Genomic DNA, 24,086 nt, shown 5'->3' with positions numbered 1-24,086 from the left:
ATTTTAATGTTTCATGAACTGAAATGACCAGTAACAGTTATTGCTAGTATCAATATAATAATGAAACAGCAGGACCCATGTCCTGCAAAGAACATAGCATTGTAGGACCTAAATATGTGAAGAGTCAAGACAGCATTCTTCAACAGGAGTCTTGTGACACCTTGAAAGGTTCTCATTCCAATATAAGTGAGCTGTCATCAAGATTAGCACATGTTGGAATAAAAACATTTGTCTTTACATTGCCACCAGACTCCTATGTACTCTTGCTGCAACTGTCGCTTCTTAGGAACTGAATCTTTACTACAGAACATCATAGTAAACACAACATCAACTCTGTTTCTGTCGGGGAGCTTGGGAATTTTAAACAGTAATGTTATCTTCAGATTTAAGACATACAAATCTCAGATTTTTCACCTCATGAGAAAGGGACGTTTGCAAATCCTATATTCACTTGTAGCCACAAAATCACTTTGGAGCCAAAATGTCAAGCCTTTTGGTGCCACCAAGTGGTAATGTTCTGATGTTGCCTTAAAACTGGTACAGCAGGAAGAGGCATGAAAGTGAACAGGACGATGGCTAAACCAAGGAGAGAGAAAAAATCAAGCTGGCATAATAACTTAGTCCAATGGACTATGCTTGTACCAAACCATGTGGCCTGTATTTATAGATTAATAAACAGCTCTAATCTTCTCTCCTGCCTATCCTGCTGCTCTTGTTCTCTCTGCTATAAGTCCCAGAATAATAACCGTCTCTTACATTAATTTGCTCTTATCCTGGAGGTCTGACATGCAATTTCCTGGTTAGCTCTATTCCTTGCAGGTCCATGAGATGTACAGTATTATACTCAACATCCATGTGAAGTATGAGATGAAGGGAAAAGTGGACTAAAATGTACATGGACATGTCGGGACATACAAGGAATGCCTAACATGAGGTGGTTACTACGATCATTTTCATTAGGGAACGTGGGTGGCCTCAACCAAAGGCCTGGTGGAACCTCTCTGTCTTACAGGCCCTGCAGAACTGATTAAGTTCCCACAGTGCTCTGGAGGCAGGGCCAAGAAAGCCCTGGCTCTGGTTAAGGCCAGTTTAACATCCTTCGGGCAAGGGCCCACTAGTAGATTTCCACTGGAGAACTGTAATGCCCTCTGCAGGCAAAATGGGGAAATAAGGTTCTGAAGATACAAGGGTTCCAGACAACTCAAAACCTTAAAAGTCAAGGCTAACACCTTGAACATAATCAGAATTCAACTGGCAACCAGTGTAGTTGGGGTAAGATGGGAGTGAAAATTCCTCACTGTCACTTCAGTGAGGAGTCTTGCCACTGCGTGTTTTGTTTCTGGATTAGTTTCGAGGACAGGTCCACATAGAGCAAATTGCAGTAGTGTAGCCTGGAGGTGACTGTCACATGAATCACTGTGGAGAGATCGGCACAGGAGAAATAGGGGGCTCACTGTGTGGCCTACTGAAGGTGGGAAAAGGCCACTTTTGCCATGTGTGCCACCTGGGCCTCCATAGGCAAGGAGGACTCCAAGGTCACACCCAGGCTTTTGACTGATGAGGCAGGTTGTAAAGCCACTCAATCAAATCGAGGCAGTTGAAGCCCTCCACTAGCCCACTTGATCCAGCCACAGGACCTCTATCTTCAGTAAATTTAAGCTCAGTTCTCTACCATCCAGCCACGGCCTCCAGACAATGAATCAGAACGTCTGGGACAGTGGCTGACTGGCCCACCATCAATAGCACAAGTTGGGTGTTATCCACACATTGGTAACTACCCAACCCAAAGCTCTGGACCAGCTGCACCAGGAGTGGCATGTAGATATTAAACAACACTGGGGAGAGGACAGCCCCCTCAGGCACCCCACAAATAATTAGGTACCACTGAGATATCCCTTCCCCAAGTTACCCCTGCTGTTCCTGGCCCTGGAAAAACAAGGTCAGTCAGTTCAAAACTGTACCCTGGATCCCCAGCATTGGTGAGGCAGTGAGTCAAATGATTGTGGTCGACCATGTCAAAGGCTGTGGGGAGGTCTAATAATACCAGCAGTGCTGACTCACATCTGTAACCAGAGTTCATCCATGATGGTGACCAGCACAGTCTCCGTCCCATGACCGGGAAGAAAGCCAGACTGGAAGGTGTCCAGCGCTAAGGTGTCCTCCAGAAATGCCTGTAGCTGTTTGCAACTGCTCTCTCAATACCTCACCCAGAAACGATAGATTCGAAACTGGGCAGTAATTGGCCAGATCCATCAGATCTAAAGATGGGTTCTTTAAGAGCAAGCATACTATTGCCTCTTTCGGCCTCCCTTGAACAGGGAGTGGTTGATAATGTTCAGTAGGGGGCTCTGCAACATCTTATTACAGAAGCCCCCAGAGAGATTCAACAAGAGTGTCATCATCTGAGATGCTTCTCTCAGCCAAGAGGTAAAGTAGAGGAGGGCCTTTTTAGTTGTGAGGCTTCATCTGAGGAAAACCGTCTGAAGAGAATTCTGCCTGCTGCCTTTGCTACTGGCATTTACATGACCTTTTAACAATACCTTTTATTTTCTTCTGCAGTTAGTTCAGTATTAAGTATGTTATGCTAATAGGCATGTTAATTGAGTTTTGGGCAGATGGTTATTTTACAAATTTCTATTTGATTGTTAGCTATGTGAAACACATTTTAATTTGAAAAAGTAGGATACAGCTTTTTCATTAATTAAAATAAATGAAATTAGTATCAATTGGACTTGAAAGAATAAGCCTTCAAAGTCTTGTGGACTAGCATTTCATACATTCAACATCTGACAGGTAATATTAAGTACATTTGCTGTGTTTAGAGTGAGGAACACAAGGGATTTAAATTTCAGAACACAATTTCCTCAGATTCACAAGAGTTCCTATTTCATCTGCAAGTCTCCACATCCTGAACAGCAAAATCAGAAACTTTTACCTGTTGGACCCGATGGAAATATGAATATGCCACATACCACAGTGCATCTCATTCTCCCATTTTCCTTCAAGAAACAGGTATTTGATGGCAATCAACTTGAAAATTCTGAAGAAATATCTTTTTTTTTGGAAAAAGTTTTATTATTTTAACCTTCATGCAACATTAAACATCCAACAAAAGATATGATGGGTATTTGATGAATATCAATAACACAAGTAACAACGTGAGATGAATAACAATGTAAAATTTTCATATGTCATTGTGCCAATAAAACGAATAAAAATATTTTATTTTTCTCTGTTTTTAAGAATAGATTCATGATTTAGGATAATTTAGTTGCTTGTTTAGATGTTAGCAGTTTCTCTAGCCTTTCAAATACTGGGAAGAAAACAAGCAAAGAACTAGTAGATCACCTTCAATAAGAGTTTCCCATAGAGAAATGCATGTCAGATGTCACTTGAATTCTGAAAGAACTATAAACATGTGTATAGGTAGGACATGTTTGATCCAGTGAACAAAATAATGAGGAATTCACTTCAAAGCCACAGATAATACCAGTCCAATTTTTAGAAAATGAAATGAAACTGAGTATTGGAAGGGACAAGGATGGGTAGTTTTCTGTACTCAGACCAAGTAAGGTTCCAACAAATTGGAAATTGGCGCTGCTAACCTGGCTTCCCCTTCATATGCGGTCTAGCTTTTCTGAAGCTGTAGCATTTCCTTTGAACCATGACTGGACCCCATGTCAAATGAGTGCTCACTCCCCGAAGATCCTGTAACAGTACAGGAGAGTCTAGCCTGCACTATCAGCAGGAGGAGGACAGGAGGCACTTCCAACCACACAACATGGGCTACAGTTCTGCTTCACCCACTGCATTGGACCATTAGCCCAATTAGTCTAAATTTCCATAAGGTCTCTCCAAAAGCCTGACCCAATGCTATTAAAGAGAGGCAGTTTGGCAAGTTACTACTGCTGCCTGACTGCATTGTTTTATATTCTACCATCCGCACTGAATCTCAGCAAGAAATGCAGGCTATAAATAAAGCAAACCAATCAAAATTATACGGCAATTGATTTCTAGTCCATTGCCTAAATTAAAGTAGCTAAGGTATGCAAGGCAGCCAATGCACAGGCGCCACAACAACAACAATATGCCATTAATATTGCTGACATTACTCAGAGATATCACTTTTATTACTCAGGAACTGTCTTTACTGGCCCCAGCTTAAATGGGTTATAACAAAATTACTACAGTTGTTCATCTGTCCCTTTCTCTAACGTGGGTAAGCATATTCCACCCTATTCATGTGCATTAATAGAGCACTGAAAAACTGCACTGACCCTTCAATGCTGCTCAAAACGATTCAATAATAAAGGCTAAAGCAGTCGTTGCAGTCCCAGGAACCACAGGATTCCAAGTCATTCCTTCGCCAAAAAGGTTTTATAGCAAGAACAAGATTTTAACGCTGCAGAGAGCGGCAGGCACGGGCATGAGAAAGATCCTTGAACTGTTTCATTTTAAAGCAGCATGGCACTGTTTATAATTGCAGCATTATGCAGCTTTTTTAAGTGGGTGTAGTCCTGTTTAAATGGTATGCGTGAGTAGAAACAGAAGCTGCCAGTGGGATGGTTGGAGCCCAAAGATTAAACTTTAGTGGAAAGATGAGAGAGTGGGTGTACTCGTTACAGCTCCCAGGGGGCTCCCGATGTCTTTTTAGAACTGCTGCACCAGATCTATCAGGCATGAAAGACAAATTAGCAGGTATCTTGCTCAGGTCAGCAAATAAAAAGGGTTAGCCCATCTCCCTGAGGAAAGCTATTCTACTTTTGAGAGAAAGCATAGGCTGGGCTATGTTTTACTCTATGCATGCCATGTACAAATAAAATTAATTAATATTAGAGATACATTTGTATGCCTTTGAATAGGTAGATTAGAATGATTTAGGGTTCCTGTCTCCAAACTGCTCAAGACAGTCGAAAACTCCAGATTCATTTCTTGCCTTTAAAATGGTTTTTTTTTTCAACTGAGGGGTTTGCTCTGACTGCAAATAGTTTCTTCAAGGCCTTGGGATCCTGGTGAACTACAATGCAAAATTCATCAGTATAATACAAAGTTCATTTCTTGTAGGAAAAAATCATCTGTGGTTTTGGAACAGGGCGTCAGCTGTACGCTGACAACAACCAACAGCTTCACTTAAATGGCTAAGGGCAAACAGCTGAAACTGCATCCTGACAAAATGGAGGTAATGTTGATTGGCCCTGAAGACATCATGCTCCCCACTTTTAATGAGGACCAACTGACTCCGTTCAAAACCTAGGGGTGATTATACTGGATCCATTTACCACTGGAGAAGCAAGCTAATTGTCCTGCTTCCCATACTGAAGGCAAGGCCTTGGGCAACCTCAGAGTTCCTCAGCAACAGTACCTGGCAGGCCGGATCATTAACAAGACTGCAAATGAATCAGTCCCATACTGAATCAGCCTCACTGCAGGCTTGTATAGGAAGTTTCCTTACAGGTGATGCTGCCTCCAGAGTTAAGTTTATCGAGCAAGCTGAGGTTAACTCTTCTGCTCATAAAGAACAGCAGAGCCGAGATCCTGCAGTGATTTACTGGTTTCTCCTAGGACAGTGGTTCTCAACCTGAGGGTAGGGACCCCTTTGGGGGTCGAATGACCCTTTCACAGGGGTCGCCTAAGACTCTCTGCATCAGTGTTCTCCATCTGCAAAATGGATAAATGTTAGGGTTGGGGGTCACCACAACATGAGGAACTGTATTAAAGGGTTGCAGCATTAGGAAGGTTGAGAACCACTGTCCTAGTACTTCTTTGGCACAGGGAAGGCTTCATGCTGCCAGGCACACCTTGTGAGCCTGGTCCAGGCCTTGGTCTTAGCTTTTTGCCTTCTGTGCTCCTGAGGCCTTGGGGGAGATGGTGGCAGAAGTGGCTATGGGCGGGTCCCCACTAGAGCTTCCTGGCTTGAAGAAGGCCAAGCTGTTTAAGAGGGTGCTGTTGGTGCTGGAAAAGGTTCACTTCAGGGAAGCATTGGCAAATCTGCCTCAGGGAATATCTGCCAGGGTGGGACTTGTGGGAAGATCCTCCTGTGATGAGGACTCATATTTTCAAGCAAACCCAAGACAATCCGTAACATTCATGCAGCTGGGGGGGGGGGGGAGCATTCTACCAACTACACTTAGCCCCTCCCTTGCTTCAGCTGATCAGACCACACAGATGTGTGTTATGGTCACCTTGAGGCTAGACTACACTAATGCACTCTACATGGGTCTGCCCTTAAAGACAATTCAGAAACCCCAGGCGCTGCAACCCAGATACTATCAGGCTGTAAGTGGAATGTGCATATCACTTCAGTACTGCAGACACTTCTTTAGTTACCAGTCCGTTACCAGGTTCAATTCAAAGTACTAGGTATCACCTTAAAAGCTCTCAACAACACTGGGACCCATTTACTTGCAGAACTGAGCAAAACTGTCTGAAGGGGCCACCCTGCAAAAAAAAAAAAAAAAAAAGGTCAAACCAACCATACTTTTTCATCAGCATTCTCTGTGTTGGCTCCTACATTATGGCACAAGGTACCATAATGAGGCTATTAGGAAGGCCCCTACAATCCTATCATTTTGCAAAATGTACCAAACAGAATTGTTCAGGGAACAGAGCTGTGGTGTAATGAATCAGCACAGGTGGTGACTTCTATTAGGGATAACGTTTTCCTACATTGATTGACTTGTTGCTTTAGACAGTTATGTTTGCGTGTATTTCCCTCCCAGTTCTCCAAACTTAGTCCCACTGTATTGTTTTGTTTTAGTAAGAATCCCTCCTCTTGGATTCAAATATTATCATATTTTGTAATCTGCCTGCTGGCAGGGAGAGGCAGATCCAGTGAGGGAGGGGGGAATGAGAGGCAGATCCAAAAGTTGGGGAGGGAGATAAAGATAATTTCCACAATTTATTACCAAGTTAACCTTGGTTACCTTGTTACGCCCAGTTCAATCAGTGAATGATCAGCAGAAACTTACTAGAAATCCTCTTATGCGCTTGTAAATTTTAGCCATGAATTAACAGCAGATACCATTTTTGAAGCGCAATTTCCTACATTCTATTTGCATTAATTGCCCCTAAAAACTGACTAAGAAGAATATCTAAATGTAAGTGTCCTTCCAAGTGCAAAAATACAGCCAAACAGAAATCCATTATTTCACAACTAGCTTCCTTGTCTCTAACAGTAATATAAGTCTGCAGTGCAAAGGATGTGGGTTGCATGATCAAAATTTCACAATATGCCCCTAGCTAGTACAAAGACCCAAAGCATCTGCTCCAGTCACTGGAAGTGCTGTTTCTGCCAGACTTCCATACATGTTGTGCATGGGCATTGTGCACAAATCCTATGTAGACAGGAATGACAAAAGCCTTGTCACTTGTACATCTTGGCTTCCTATGTGACCAAGCAGATTTCATCCTACTTCTGGTGCATCAACAGAGTCCTGAGACTGAAATGACAGAACATCTAAGGACCACCACCTGGAGCTGCCAACAGCCTGGAGAAAAAGTGTCCCACTACTTTATTAGATGTGTAAATGGGCAGCTGAAATGTTTAATGACATGGAGGTAAGCTCCATCAATAGTAAATAACCATTTACCTCTGTTAAAGGGGCAGGATGTTTTCCTCCAGACTGTTGGTAAACCTACCACAATGACATTCTCAAAAAGGAGTTATGTAGGATAGGTCTATCAGCAGCTATCAACCATGGTGGCTAAAAGATATCTGCTTGTTTGGAGGCAACGTGCCTCTGATCCCCAGTTGCTAGGGGGCAAGATCAGGTGAAAGCAGTTGCCTCCAGGCACTTGTGAGCTTCCAGGAGGCAACTGGTCAGCCACTGTGGTTGGACTGAAGTTGGACTAGATGGTCTCTTATAGACCAATCCAAAGGTGGGGGCATTCCATGGCAGCCATGGACAGTACTGCCATGCTGCCTCTAAAGACGCAATTGGGGCGTGAACACTGGGGGAGAAAGAGAAACTCCTTTATCCCTCAGGAAAATCCATAGTAAAAAATGACTTACAATACCTTTTTGGGCAGACTAAGTCTGCATCACTGAAGGGTGGAGCGGGGAGGGAGAAAGTGTTCCCAGGCTGAAAGTCCTTTAGGAGCTGAATAAAGTCGGCTCCATCCCCAGAAACGCCCCCTCCACACTGGACGGAGCTGCAGTGACTAGCCACTGAGGTAAGCCCCTCAGCACGAGTGCCCATGCAATTTGCATGATGGTGGTGGCACGGATGTTGGTGCAACCTTACAGCCACTTGCACAAGTAAGCTGGTTCAGCAGAGTTTTTAAAAGTTGGATTTTACATGCTTTATTACAGTGTTTCCCAACCTTTTCAACATCACGGTACCCTTGACCTCACTCTTCATATCTCATGGTACCCCTGCCATCCCCCCCACCTTCCCCTCCCAGTGCCCCTGCTTGCCGCCACCCCCACCTTCCCCTTCCAGGGTGAAGGGAAGCACTGGGTGGGGGGGGGTGAGGGAATTGGCTGCTGATCTTGCAGCAGGCCCTGCCTCCTGGGCCAGCTCCATGTCCTTGCTGGCGCCGGCGGGAGACAATACAAAAGTGAGGGGGGCAGGTAGTGTTGCCACGGTACCCCTGGGACATGCTCACGGCACCCCAGGGTACCACAGAAGCCTGGTTGGGAATCGCTGCTTTATTATTTGCTGCTTTCAACTTTCTCTATGAATGAATGGCCTCCAAAAAGTCCTATCATTAACAGCCTTGCTCAGGTCTTATAAACTGAAGTTTGCGGCTTTCTTCATTAAGTCAATCCATTCTATGCTGAGTCTTCCTCTTTTCTTACTCAGCCTTCAATTTTTCCTAGCATTATTGTCTTTTCCAGTGACTCCTGTCTTTTCATAATGTGACCAAAGTACAATAGTGTCAGTTTAGTCATTTTCGTTTCCAGGGAGAATTCAGGAGTGATTTGATCTAAAACCCACTTATTTGTCTTTTTGGTGGTCCATGGTATCTTCCAACACCACATTTCAAATGAAGCAATTTTCTTCCCGAGACCTTTTCCCCCCCTTTTTACTGTTCAACTTTCACATTCATATATAGCATGGGGAAATATCACAGTATGAATTGGTGTGATCCTGATCTTCAGCAACACTCCCTTAACATTTAAGGGTCTTTTCTCATTCCTTCATATATTCTGTCAAGGAATGGGGCTTCCTTCCAGCACCCAGCAGCCTGTTTCACCCACCCAGGTACTCTGGAGCACCGCACAACTGGCAGCTCGCCCTTGAACTTATGCAGGGACCTCCAGGAAGCCAGAAGCTGGGAGAGACTGCAGAGAAATGGCAGGAGGGCCTGAGCAGCAAAAGGAAGCCTCAGCAGTTCCAGGGGAAAGAGTGGAGACAGCATAGCCCTGACCAAGCTGCAATCAGCAGTCCTCAGCAGCCTTAGAGAGGGGGCAGGGCTGGCACAGTCCCAACCAGGCTGCAGTCAAGGAGGAGGGCCAGGAAAGCTGAAGAGCCAGTCCCAGTGCAGCAGGGCTTGACAAACAGCTCACCAGCCACTAGCAGGCTGGAGCAGGGAGCTCCCAGGAGGGAGGCAATCTCTTGAGCGGGCTAAAAGGTAGGCAGGGAAAGAGGGAGGAGGTTGGTGTGGTGCAGGGGCTCAAGCTTGCAGGAGTGCTGTTAACTGCCTGATGAAAGTAAGAGCTTATGAACAGAAGCCAGAGTCACACCTTGTTTGATCTAAAAGGGTAGTCAAGCTCCTACATAGCCAAGGTAGCCTACGCCGCAGGGGTGGCTGGCAGAGGAGGCTGTCACAAATTCCCTTCTAAGTCTCAATCTGCTTCTGACTTCTTGATTGCAGTGTTACTTTTGGTTGATATTTATGCTCTATTATGTTCATCTTGGATGTCCAGTGCTGACATGCAAGGGAAGAAAGAAGTATTCTGGCTCTCCCCAAACAAGGAAGAGTATTCTCCAAGATGGGCTTTAACTGCAAACTTTATTCATTGAAATTGGAGAGGTTAGATTGGAGTAACTATGGAGTGTCGGTGTTAGTCATTGTGGCAACCGATTATCAAACACGGCAGTTTAAGAGCTACATGAATTAGCAAAATAGGAAACTTGCTGTCAGTCAACATTTTCCCTTGATGATTCAGACCATGATTTAAAATCTGCTTGTTTTAAACTGATTCACTCCAGTTCATGAGGCTTGGGGGCGGGGTATGGCTGAGAGCTGCCTGTTTCACTGAGCACTACTTCTGCAGAAAAGTAATTATCCTATAGAAAATCCCACACAGTGGAAGTGTACCAGGATTATTATTTATACTATTTATTTACAAACTGTGTATGCTGCCTTTCTCTCCCCGCACCCTTCCCCGATTAAATGTTAGGTCAAAGCTACTAATTTTGTGAGGCTAGCAGCCCATCCTCGTTTGCTTTCCTTCCAAAGAGAGAGAGTTGCTAGGAGAGTGCAGATTGCCTGAGAAGACAACTAGCTCCCAACTGTATCATTTTATGTTGTTGTTAACTGGCTTCGGTTATTGGCTGAGACTGGCTAAGTAACAGATGGTTAATTTTGACTGCAGCTTCACGCACAAATTCTGTGCCTTACTCTTAAAAGCCTTTTTCTCAAGCTTGAGGCAAAGGACAGTGAACAAACACATTGCTTCTGTTACCTTTAACATCAGCTCTCTGTTCATTCGGCAAATATCTCTATATTTTGTCTGAAAACCTCTGAAGTTTACCCAAACCTCATGAAGTCTTATCAATCCACTGCTGGCACTGCATCATTTACATGCAGGCTGATGGAAGAGCTAAGCTGCTGTAGGGCTGCCAGACCTCTCAGACTGAAGAAGCGTGCCGTCTTAGCCTGCTTTCCTGCGCATATTGTAAGAAGCTAATGGCAGCAAAAACCCTTTTTCAAAGTCCTCTTGAGACAAGAGGCTGAATCTCACAAACCGTCCATTAAAGGCACTGGCATTTGTGGGTTTTTCCAGTGTCCCTTTGCTTCGGCAGTCCCAGCTGCCGTGTTTTCAGATCCAAACAGACTTTGTGGGTAAGCATGGGGGGGGGGGGGGGGGGGCCTTTCAGTGCAATCTTAAGGCGAGTTACTCCAGTCTAAACCAATTTAAATGAATGGACGTAGACTGGAGCAACTCTCCTTAGGGTTGCACTGAAAATCTCCCTTCTGACAGAAGACAATTTTACCTCCTTCTTGCACCTACCTGCAGCCTCCTAAGCTGGCTTGGGAAATTCCTGGAGTTTTGGGGTAGTGCCTGGGAAGGGCAAAGTTTGAGGGATGGAAAGGGAGCTTAGCAGGGAGGCAATGCCCTTAGAAGATGATTAGACAAATTCATGGAGGTTAAGTGTTCCATGACCACCCATGTAAGCTAACAGGGATTTCCATGTTCATAGGCAGTAGGATCATGAATGCCAATGATGCAGGGGCAAACAGACTTGCATGGATGGTGCCAATCCACTCTCCCTGGTGATAGCAGTCAAGAAGGCCCTCCTATGGTTTCCCCTCAACTGAACTTCTGAAAATGCATCCCCATATCCCTGCCCAGATTACCTCAGAACCCAAGCTGGTTCATGTGGATGAAGTCTACCCTTTAGACTCTTTGTTTCCAGGCTGTCAAGGACCCATCCAGGCCTTTGGGTGGTAGCAATGCCAAATCCTGGATTCTGAACCAGTACTCAAAAACACAAAGCAAATTTTAAAATACTTCATTTAAAAGAAACATTGTAAAAGTACAGCTTTAAGAATAAAAGCATGGTGCATGTAAAACAACAAAGTACACTTACTTACTAAAAGAAATACTGGCTAGAAAATTTAACAGAAATCTTCAGTGCACACACAGGGAGAATTCTTCAGACAAAGTAGAGGCAAAAAAGACCAGCGACAAAGGAAAGATGGCTGCTGACACAAATGAGATTCATCGAAGGCATAAACTGGCCATCCCAAAGAATTACCAATTAGCCAATCAAATATCAAGTTGGTGAGAACTCTCTGAAAAAAAAGTCATCCCTTCCTTTTGAAACTTTCAATTCGGGCTCTTGCTGACCACTTGAATCCAGCTGAAAATAAGTAGAGATGATTCCATGCCCATAGTGCAGAATCTGACCTTGGTGGTGGTACAACCTATCTCTTTCTACAAACACCTGCAACTAGGCTATGTGAAAAACAAGAGAGAGAAAAACCAAGATTTTTCATTGCTTTTCCAGAAACAAAATGGAGTCTCTTAGGACATAGCAATGCTCAAGCAAAATAGTTATTCTCTTCAGGCCTTAAGAGTGCTAGTTTTGATACTTTAAAACCCTAAATAATTTTGATGCAAACTGGAAAACAATACAATTGATACAGTTCTTGCTTAATGTGCTCACTAAGATAAGCACATTAATTTTCGGGATGCTGCATTTTGTACCACTTCTCATTTTTTGGACTATCTTCAAAGACAGCCCACAGAGTAAGCCCACGGCTTGTTACAACTGACAGAGGTTAACATCAACCCACTTGTATCAAAAAGCATTTCCATGAGCGGGGAAAAAAAGTTCAGCATCTGGAACTTTAGTTCAATTGATGCTATCCATGCTGTGTTAGAGAAAACCATTTCAAATCCTGCCTTGGGCTGTGCTAAGATGAATCACTGCAATGTGCTCAAGAAGGGAAGTGATGTATCACCAGGTGGGCTTTATCACAGATCAGTAAAAACATTATCGAAGCCGAAAGTCTTGCTAGCAGGAAATACCCCTTCACCAAACAAATAAAGGGTATTTTAAAATAACAAACAAGGAAGTGTACCTGACAGAAAACTGACACAGCATCATTCTGCCTTTGATATCTACATTAGTGGCACTCACTCTGCAGCTTGCAAAGAGCCACTTTCACAATTATGTGTGGGTGTGTAAAGTACAGTCAAGTCGCAGACTGACATGTTTCCATTGAGTACAGGAGTGAGTGGGGGTGGGATTATCCATTATTCTGAATTTGTGAATGAACTCAAGTCTCGTGTTGTAATCCTTCCTTGATGTTCCATTGTTTGAGGACTGCCACTCTTAAGTAAGCAATGAAATGACCTGGAAGATGTTCTCCCGTTGTTTTTTCCCACCAGTGTCGTGGTTATAAGGTCAGATTTATGTCCGTTAATTTTTTTGCTTGTTCGTCTGAAGTAGAGAGCAGAAGGGCATTCGCTGATATTTGATGGCATATATAATGTTGGAAGACGAACAAGTGGACGAACCTCCAAGGGTATGGCAAGTATTGTTAGGTCACATGTAAATAGGTTGTCCGAGTGACTACAGGGACAGAATTGGCATCTTGGTATGTTGTAGGCCCTGGTCCCAGAGTTTGCATCCATGTTAGGAAGTGCACTGTTGTGGATGAAAAGTTGTTCAAGTTCAAGGAGGCTGTCTGTGGGCAAGAAAAGGTTTGCCTCCCAGGGCCTGTGAGACAGGGGTATCATTGTCCAGAGTAGATTGTAGGTAGTTTATGATGTGTTGAACCAGTTTGAGCTGAGAGCTGCATGTGGCCACCAGTGATATTCTGGTGTTTTGTTTGGGCCTATTTTCTAGCAAATTATCCCTTGGTATCATTCTGGCTTTCTTAATTTGTTCCTTTACATGTAGATACGTTTTGCAAATCAGCAGTTTTTTAATGCTTCCATTAAGTATTTGTATCGTGGTATCTAGAATAGGTAATTATTGTGTGGACTGGTTCGTGGGCAGGTATAAATTTTGTCAGCACTTCTTTCCCATGCATCCAAATGATGACACTGTGTTCAGTAAACCTCAGGTTCAAAGAGGGATACTAACAGATGGGAGCTGAGGAAGTGCTGCTTCACGTAAGCCACTAAAATGTTCGCAAACGGGGCGCTGCGCAGGCTCCCAGAACTGTACCATTGATTTGAACTAACAGATAAGAACCCTGCAGCTCCATAAATTTGATACAATCATCATTGGATTATGTTTTAAAAATAAAACTGTTTTATCTTGGGCCTCTATTGATGAGGAAGTTTTTAAAGAGCTCCTCACACATTTCCCTCCTCTTCTCATCACTCAAGACAGCTGCCATACCCATAATCCCCAGCTCAGGGATCATAAAGACATTGCTATGCTCTGCATGTTGCATGTGTTTCAAAAGCAAGTTCCATCTAGGCTCAAGTGCACGTAGGATTGAAGACTAAGCAATACTTTGCAAGAGTGTGAGAGTTTAGAAGGTGTCCAAAGCTCACAGCACTAACTGCTCTTTGGACTCTGTAGGGGAAGGACAGGCAAAACACTCATCTTTTCTCTGCAGCGCCTGGTGCTTACTTGAATCTAGGCAGCAGCTGCAGAGATCTGCTCTAACTCATGCAGGGGGGTGGGGAGTGCAAGAAAGAGCTGAAAGTGGCATTCTGGCTTTCTACTGCATGGGTCTGCTTGGGTCTGCTTGGGTCAAGACACAAATGTTCTGAAGGAACTGGCTCCCCCACCAGTGCTGCTGGCAGGCCCAGAGCAGCTAACAGTGTTTTGGCTCTGTTCACAAGAAGCCTGTGTGCCCTTTACTTAACCTTTCTGCCACATGAGACACAGTAATTCAGGTGAGTGTGAAACTGTGAAGATACCCAGAAGACAGTAAGCTGGCTGGCAAGAAAGGGGAGTAAAACCATCACCCCACAACAGAGGCCACATTGCTCTTTTCCTGGCTGGTTTCCATGGTGGTAGTAGTTGTACTCTTCCTTCTCTGCAGCCAGCGAGCACTCTCTCTTCCTATCAGCCACTCAGGTGCTGAGATGAGTGTACAGAGGCTGTGAAGAAGCGTGGGGAGTTGTTGGAGGGGATGGGCCCTTTCCCCCCTTGCTGCCATGAAGCTCACACACGAGGGAGGCTCACAGATTACCCACCCTCCAGCTTTTCAGCAGTAGCTGTTTCTAGATGGGAAATATGTGCCAGCCACAAGCCTTGCACACTTTCCTGAAACTTGGTGAGGGCACTACACTATAGAACAGTGCTCAGAGGAGCCACTGCGTTATCACTGGTATAGAGTAAAAGCAGCATTCTCTGCCCTAAGAAATGGCCCGTTTGCAGCCTCCAGTGAACCTCCAGTAAAAACAACAACACACTTCTGTATTCCAGAACTAGGGCAACCAATCGGCCAGCACAAGGAAAGGGAACAGGGAAGAAGGAAGAGAAGCACATTTATAAGGAGACACACATCATGGTCAAGGAGCCAGAGAACAAAGGCCCTTTCCCCACTCGCCGAGTAGCGCGGGGTCCAACTGCACTCCCCACTACAGGGGCGGCGACAATGCAGCCGCCCCGACTCTGCTGCTCTTGCGCCCCCTCAGCGCGGGTCATTCTGGCGCTGGTCAAAACGGCGCCTTTTGATGACCCCGCGCAGAGCGCGGGGCTGTGGGGAAGCCCGGGGAACACGACCCTCGTGCTAAAAAGGTCCTGGACCAGACGAAACCGACGTCATTTTAAAAGTGGGGAAACAGCCAAAGACTACAGTGCTATTACTTGCTAGCACTGTTTCTTAATGCTGTTATTGCAGTGGTTCTCAACTTGGGGGTCGGGACCCCTTTGGGGGTTCAACGACCCTTTCACAGGGGTCGCCTAAGACTCTCTGTATCAGTGTTCTCCATCTGTAAAATGGATAAATGTTAGGGTTGGGGGTCACCACAACATGAGGAACTGTATTAAAGGGTCACGGCATTAGGAAGGTTGAGAACTGCTGTGTGATTGGTTCTAGCATTTGTCCCAGCATAGTGGCATTGGCCCAAGGCTCCATTCCCCCTGCAATTTCTGGAGTATCTTAGAGCAGCAATTCCTAAATTCAAGTTTCAGACCCTTAATGTGACCCTGCAGATAAGACAGTCATCAGTTCACTGCTGGATGGGAAGAGCTGCAATGGAAAAAAGACTCACCAATTTCATAGGCCTTTCAGCTGCTGACAGTGGGTCATGTTCGAAGTACTACTTTTTGTTGTTTCTTTTTTTGTGAAACATTCAGCAAATTTAACCACTTCTACTTATTTCTGCATTAATATTGATGTGGTCTGCTTTAATCATTGCTTAAAAGGAATAAAAGCAGAGCTAGGGTGATGGCAAGATCGAAAGGGGTCAGAAGGATGAAACCAAAAACTGCATGCCAAATAAAAAATTATATTACACTGCTGAGACTCCCCTAGTTTAGACTCATTGTACTGGAACTGGGAAATCATTAAACAAGTTGCAACATCACTGCAACACAATCAGAATTCTGAACTGCAGAGGATAATTGGATATACGACAAAACAATTTCACAGCAAGTTATATATAACCATGCACAAAACTTGGAAACATTTGGCTGTCTTGTACCAAAGGAAAGACTTCATATTCTACTCTTCACAGATGCCAGAAATCCAAATTACTTGGGTTAAGAACACTGAGAAATGACAGTGAATCACAGGGGCCAACAATTTCTAGGATTTTCTGGAACTAATTTTATGTCAGGACATTCAAGGATCATATGAACTGAGTGGTGAAGCAGTGTGCACACGAGAGCCCCAACTTTTGCAGCAACTAACTTTAGCATTGGTTTTCTTTCCCATTACTGAATATACATGGAATGAAAATTGGTAATTACTGGGTCAGTCTCAACAGTTTCAAAGTTTCTTTGCAAATATCAAAACCCAAAGACAAAAATGGGAGCCAGGGGAATTATGAGGAATCTATTATTATTATTATTATTATTATTATTATTATTATTATTATTATTATTATTATTATTATTATTATTATTATTATTATTATTACGACGACGACGACGACGACGACGACGTTGTTTATATACCGTCCTCCCCCGAAGGGCTCAGGGGAGAGAGCCAGGGGATGAGAAGAGAATCCCACAGGCATTCATTAATTCAATAACTGTTCACTAAAGTAAATGCCTTTATTCTCAAAGTGATAGTGCTATTGAAAATGTATTTAGCACATTTTATTCCATGCTTCCTCCAAATAATTCAAGGAAGAATTGATCGTTCTCTTCTCCTTCACTTTATCCTTACAACAACCCTGTGAAATAGATTAGGCTGAGAGAAATTGATTGGGACAATGTAACCCAGCAAGCTTATGGCAGAGCAGGGATTAGAGCTATTAACCACTACATTAGATGTCCAACCACTATCCTACACTTACAATTGGTCCCAAGGACCTTAACAATAAATCCATTATTTTCCTCAAGTCATAATTACAGTCACTGCATGAAGAAAGATGGGGAGTTCACCGGAGCACCTCAAAATAGCCTTGAACATTCCACAACACATACATCCTCTACAAGGTATCATATGCTGATAATGCTCACTCCAAAATTATGTTCTACGTAATACATTCTTCAGTGTTGTACCTCCACCCCTCTCCAATCTCTCACACTGGAAGCAAATAAGGACTTGGGATTTCAATGCCTTATCCTCTTAAAATACTCATCTGCAAAATGCCATCTCCTCTATGAGGAGATGTTGACATTTTGGCAATCACATCTTTAAAATGTTTACTCTCCAGAAGCTGGAAGTAGACAACTGTAATATAGCCAACTGCTGCCTCTTTACCATGTAATGCTGACCATCATCAGACACACATGATCATATTTGATAGACCACTTGTGACAGCCTAAGTCTATTTTTGTATCTTCCCTCAGGCATTAACTTATATTTCTTATTCCTGTTTAATTGAAATGTTTTCCTTATCCTTTCATCCCCCTTGCAAGACGCAGTAGAAACCCACCTTCCATTTCCTCATTCCACACAAAGAAAGGTCATAATTTTAGTATAATTTTAGTATCGAAAAGGAAAGAGGAAAAAGCCCTTCTGTCCGTAATTAATGTCTTGCATGTCTGGAGGTCTGCAATAACATCTGACATTTACCGCTTTGCGAAGCTAACAGGCAATAAAGCAAACTTCAGCTTGAGAGATGGAATCAAAGATACACACTTCATGGCTGCACTTTAACAAACAAATCCTGACTTGTCGAATCAAAGGATGGCGCTGGGTGTAGAGGGTGCCTTGGTGCTGTAACATAACCAAGCTTTACCTGGGTTTGGGCTCAGTAACAACCCTAGCAACACACACCATAAAGCAAAATAAGGTTTCATTAAAGAAATTCAAGAAAAGATATCAAAAAGGAGGCATTTCGTTCAATGGCAGTGAAATGCCTAAGAATAACAAAACTGGCTAGCTGTCTCACTTACTGGTTCTTAAAACAAAGAGTTCCAGAGCATAATACAAATATCTTTTTAGCAGCAAGGAGGGAAAGGAGAGAAAGGGTAAAAGAGGATAAGGATTCTTTTTTCTAACTATATAGGAAAATGCCGGCTATAACCTCCTGACCTCCTCAGGAGGGGTGGGGGGGAGGGGTGTGTGTGTGTGTGTGTGTATGGGGAGGGGTGTCTGTTGCTAATACCTACAGAGAATCAGAGACTGGAACTAACTGGAAAATTCCTCTAAGAAGGCTTCTTTCCTGACAGCAGGAGAGAAAGGAAAGAGGGAAAAGCATGTCCAGAATAATCTGTATCAAAATTTCAGACTTCTTTTCCAAATGGTTGAAGGGAAGCTAAAACTTAATTATTTAGGTGTGCATACAGAAGGCATTGAACAGGCAGTGCTGAACAACTTGGTATTCAGCATCATTAGACAAAAAAGTGCATCCAATTCTCAACAAAAGCTGCAAAATATGTATTATAAAAACCCATCAAAACAACACAACGTATGGTGCAAGATTTTGAGTCCTCCAGAATTCACCATCGAGCTGGATGGTAAAAGAGGCAGAGAAGATCTCTGAGGCCATGATCATGAGGCCTCTGTATGCATCCTGGACAGAATGCTCTACTAACCACAAAGGACATAAGACAGCATGTTACATCCGCGGCCTTTTTAAAAGAAGCAGCAAAAACAGCTGAGATCAACTGAAATCACCAACACCAGCAGGTGATTAAATGTGTCTCTGTAGAACATTTTACCCAGTATGTAGTCAGAGATCTAATAATCATGAACTTAAAGATCATTATTCATCCCTGCTTTGGTGTGTGTGTGGGGTGCTTTTTATCATACATCCTGATGAAGAGCTCAGGAGAATTTAAAGATTTGCATGGAGTTTTATTTTATTTCTTCGCAGAAGTTGTTATATGGCTTTTGGATTTGGCTATGGATCAACACAGCCTCAGCTTTTATCCAGTCCTAAGATATCTGTAAATCAAGTTCCAAAGAGATGACTGCATAGTGACATCCTTAGTAAGGGATATAGGTAGATGTTCTCTTCACGATTCCATAAATCCAGAAGAGATGCCAGCAACATTCCCAAGGGGACTATTCCCAGTAAAGATGGTATACGCTATGGAACTATTACATGAAGTAACTAAAGGGAAACGTGAACAGTGACTGTCTGTGCTACCACCAGGAACACACAAAAATTAGTTGGGTCCAAATAATGGCATTTGCAGATCATTATCAGCATTTAAAAGCACCTGAAATGCACTAGGTGCTGTATATGAATAATAATGCACTGGGTTTCTACCACAGGCTTAGTGAATGGTGTAGAGTTATTCATTCCCAGGTATTCTATTAAAACACATTTTTCCCATTTCCCTGTTTCCTTCTGTGTGCCATAAAACATGAGCCCTGTCCAGTTACGCAAAGGATGTTTGAACTATGAAGTCTACAAAGCAATCTGCCTTGCAAACAGTAGAAAAAAATATAGGGCCATGCCTGCCACAACTACATGGTTGTTTTCCACACCAGCACAGGACATATGGCCTCAGTGGCACATCTGAATCACATAGCATCCTATGGATAACTAAGATGAAATCGTTCTGATATAGTTTAAGTACATAACGCAGTACAAATATCACAAAACGAGTTTTGCTTCTCTACTGTCATACATACATAGGATAGCTCTGCTGAAATTTGCCAGCTGAAAAACAAAATATCCACTCCATGTGTTGGAAAAATAATGATTACATTACAGGAACAGAAAGCAGCAGGAATGCTTCAAGTTACCATGACAAACTAATTGTAACTGTAGATACAATACCCCATTGTCACAGGGGTCAGCATGGAAGTAATTTACTAGTATATAAGTAGTGGTGTATGCCCTGGATTCATGCACATTCTGACAGAATCTATTTTCCCCTTAATTTTCTAAAAAAGCTTTTGAAAGCCGTGTATTGCGTGCACTTTGCAGCTATGCTATGATACCTATCCACTATGTGTTGACTGAATGTTGGACCATCCTTTTTGAAGTGGAATTGTCCTAGGAGCAGTAAAATGTGGCTGGGGTATCCAGAGGCGTAGCTCCAAGGGGACAGGGGGGTGCATGACACACTGGGGGCACGCCCATGTGGGGGTGTGGTGAGGGTATTCTGGGGCATGGCGGGGGTGTGGCGTGGCGAAGGCAGAGGACACACCAGTGCACTGGATGTTTTTCCCCCTTGCTATGCCTCTGGGGGTATCCTCTGCCAGACATCTAGGTAAACTCTCACTGCTCCCTCTGAAACACCTGCTCTGGCCCTTTGTACAATAGGCAACTGCTGGATTAAAACACCCAATTGCTGATACATTTCCAAGCTGCCGCAGATCCATTTTAACTGCCCATTTCCCTAGTTAGACTGCTTCTCTGTGTGGCTAAGGCTTTTGCTCCAGTTATAAGAATGAGCAAGCACTGACAGGCTGAAGAGCAAAGGAGTTTCACAATCCCCAGTGTGAAAGTGAGTCCCTGTACTAAATTTAGAAATAGAAAGAAAGCCACAGTCATGAATTTCTAACAGACCAATATTAGATAACCAAGCCAAAAAGAAAACTCTGTAAGAAACAGGTCCAATGAATGGCCTAAGTCAGCAGTTCTCAACCTGTAGGTCGCAACCCCTTTGGGGGTCGAACGACCCTTTCACAGGAGTCGCCTAAGACTCTCTGTATCAGTGTTCTCCATCTGTAAAATGGATAAACGTTAGGGTTGGGGGTCACCACAACATGAGGAACTGTATTAAAGGGTCACGGCATTAGGAAGGTTGAGAACCACTGGCCTAAGTAGATGTGAACAGCAACAATCTGCCATAAAAGTCCTATGATAGCACCTTAGACCTAAATAGATTATGGTGGCACAAGTGGGCTTGTCAGATGCTGCTTGTAACTAAGCAGATCTGGATTTCATCAATGTGTACATGAGCGTTCACCAGGCTACCCTGAGTATGCCATGATGAGTTCCATGATGGAAGGGTAGAAATAACTATAAGTAGTACTTATCTGGGAGTTTAGCTGTAAACTTGGCATTGGTCAGAAAAAGGACTACATGGAAAAACAAAACCATGACACAATTACAAACATAGCACCATATTATAACTACTTCTCCTACCGCTACAGGTCTGTTCCCAAGGAAGTTGAGGTCACTGTTCTCTCCAAAGAGGTAGCCCTCAGGGTGTGTAGAATCAAACTTCTCACCTCCCATGATGAAGTGACTGGCAAAATAGCTTCCTGAAAAAGAAAACAGAAAGAACTAGGAAAAAAGAAAGGATTCCAGTATTGTTATACCCTCCCCACTTCCCTAGGTAGTACCAACACCCGAGGCAGAGCTACTGGATTTCAGTGAGTAAGCACTGGAGATGCATAGCGTCATTATAACATCTGTTTTGCTAATAATAATAAGTCAATACTTTACAACATCCTAGCCCCAGAGGCGTTGGGGAGGAAAATGGTGCCTGGGGCAAAATGCCCCCCCCCCCGGTCTCCCCCACTTACCTTAGTTTAAAGCCTGGTGAGAACTACACTTTCCCAGGAGACCTTGTGAGCCCCAACTCTTGCAGGGAGTGGTCTCCTGGGAAGGTCTCCTGGGAAGTGTAGGGGTCGGGGTGCGATGTCCCGCTCCCGGTGCACGACGCCCCCCCTTTCCCCTTATAGCTACACCTCTGCCTAACCCTCTGGGTGGGGCTTGAATTGTTATGAAAGGCCCCTGTATACCAGAGGGGGTATGCTACCAAAAACAAAGAGTGGGGAGAAAGCAGGGGGAGGGAAAAGGAAGAGAGGCCAAGCACAGCTTTGAACCATTCATCCCTCATCATGATATAGTAGGCAGACTGCGCCTCAAGGAGCTTCACTTTCAGCTCCGCCTCTCTGCTTCTTTCTCCATCCATGTCAAATGCCAAATTACTGCATGCACATAACTGGCCTTACTCCCCTGTTATGGCCCTGATTACCCCCACAGGCCTGCTTTACAAAATCTAATCAAGAGGATGAGTTACTCCTGCATAACCTGGAGGTCTCATTTTGTTTAAGGGCATGCTTACCACACCTTGCTGAAACACTGTTAAGACATATGGAAAGCCACCTTAGTATCAGATACTGCATTTCCCTATCTCTTCTGGAAACCAGGTCAGCAACAGATGGTTGCTTCTCCGCATCTCCTCTACCCATTGTTATGACTTTCCTAAACCACTCACCTTATCCTGGTCTAATGTCTCAGCTAAATCTGAATAACCTGGGCAGTGTCTCTACAGAGTTACTCTGCATAAAGCCATTCTGTGCTTCCTGATTTAATCTAAGAGCAATTGACCTCCATTGTCCCGGGTACTTAGAACAATAGAAGAGCTTTAGATAGAGCTCAAGCCAGCAAGCCCAGCATGGGAAGTTCCAGAGAATTTAGGAAAATGAAAACTTAAACTCACTTGTTCCCACCCCTACCTGGGCAAAAGGGTATAAAAGTACTGAGCACCCCAACTCCAGTGCTCAATACTAGCCTGTACCTCTCTTGGTCTGGTTGGTTTGAGACACGATATCGTCCTTCGCCTGGATTCAGATGCTGGTCATTTGAATTCTTGCCTTCTACAATATCTTCTTCAGCTGAATTTAGGTAACGTATAGTCCCTGCTTCCCCAACTCCCTGTGCTATCATCCCACCTATCTTTCCTCCCTATCTATATACTAGGAACTGTGTGTATGTACCTTGACTTCTCACTGTGTGATTGTTTGCAACCAAAACTTATATAAAAATATTTAAACTGCAATTTGGTCTTTTGTGAATTCTCTGCAGATACGTTTCAAACTGTTTCTGGTATACATAGTCTAAAAAGATCCCTACCCAGCCTGCCTCTGCATTGCTAAGCTGAGTTATTTTCCCCATTGCTACTTTAAAATAGTTGTGTGCTGTTACACTCTTAGCAGCTGGTGGAGATTCCTTAAAAATAAGTTCACAATCTGTGATAGCTGGGTAACACCCCTTACTAGGAATAAGGAACATCACTTTCTCCAAGTTCTTAAGAGTTTCTCAGCACTAGAGCTATCTGAAGACCACTTCCTGCCAACTAGCTCCCACTGAGAAAATATCTACCACCATTAAGATCCCTTTGTTAGAACCCTGGAATATCACTGATTGAGGCAAAACCATAATGATAGATAGACCTACTCACAGGGTTCAGAACATCAAACAATATAGTGTGCAGAAAGTGAGGCATCACAAAAAAGAATCTAATATTCTATGCAGCCAAGGAGGATGAAATAACTAAAAATCAAATTTAAGTTTAAAAACAGCAAGCTGTGGTTATAGACAAATGACTGAAAAGTCATCAGATAAAAGCTTCAAAACTGGAAGAGGAGAGGACACAAGTCAGTTCACAACATATTTTAAATCTAGCATTTTCTTATCTGCTACAAACATATTCCTGACCTCTCTATTATGTATTCTGCTGTGCTAGCCTATTTCTTATTTTTTAAAATGGCCAGATCCTCTGATTTTGCAGCTAGTACAAGGAATAAATAATAACTTAGCACTTGGACAATACTCAAAACATTCAAAGCACTTCAACTTATTATAATCTATGGAACGATGCTGTAAAGTAGGTCAACGTTATTATCCCCGACTGGCAGGTGGAGAGCAAAGACTGAAAAAGACGGAAGCAACCTAGCAAGTTCCAGGTAAAGATGATATTCAAACTTATTTGCAGCTCAACAAAATAGAAAAAAAATGGATCTCTGTCTGATAAAGGTAAATTGTACACCCATGTACCCCAGTTAGGATCAAAGTCATGGAGCGAGGTTGAACCCTTCAGTCTCCATTCAGTTTTGCTAACTCAAGCTTAAAGCTAAAGAAAAAAAGATTCATCCCTTAAAACACATGCCTTCTCTCGCTTTAA

At 43.4% G+C, this 24,086-nt stretch overlaps 1 protein-coding gene across 6 annotated transcripts in view; it reads right to left on the bottom strand.

The window, feature by feature from the left end:
- RNF157 (ring finger protein 157) overlaps positions 1–24,086 on the bottom strand; it is a 161,950-nt gene that overhangs the window by 60,079 nt on the left and 77,785 nt on the right. For all 6 annotated transcript variants that reach the window (XM_048487566.1, XM_048487567.1, XM_048487564.1 and 3 more), the window contains exon 2: positions 21,317–21,435. In XM_048487566.1, coding sequence (XP_048343523.1) covers positions 21,317–21,409 — 93 coding nt within the window. In that variant the 5' untranslated portion in view covers positions 21,410–21,435. The remainder of the gene's footprint in view (positions 1–21,316; positions 21,436–24,086) is intronic.

Source organism: Sphaerodactylus townsendi, linkage group LG03 (assembly GCF_021028975.2).
Source record: "Sphaerodactylus townsendi isolate TG3544 linkage group LG03, MPM_Stown_v2.3, whole genome shotgun sequence".
NCBI lineage: Eukaryota > Metazoa > Chordata > Lepidosauria > Squamata > Sphaerodactylidae > Sphaerodactylus > Sphaerodactylus townsendi.
The sequence above is the reverse complement of the archived record's forward strand: the minus strand, read 5'-3'. Positions and strand labels throughout refer to the sequence as shown.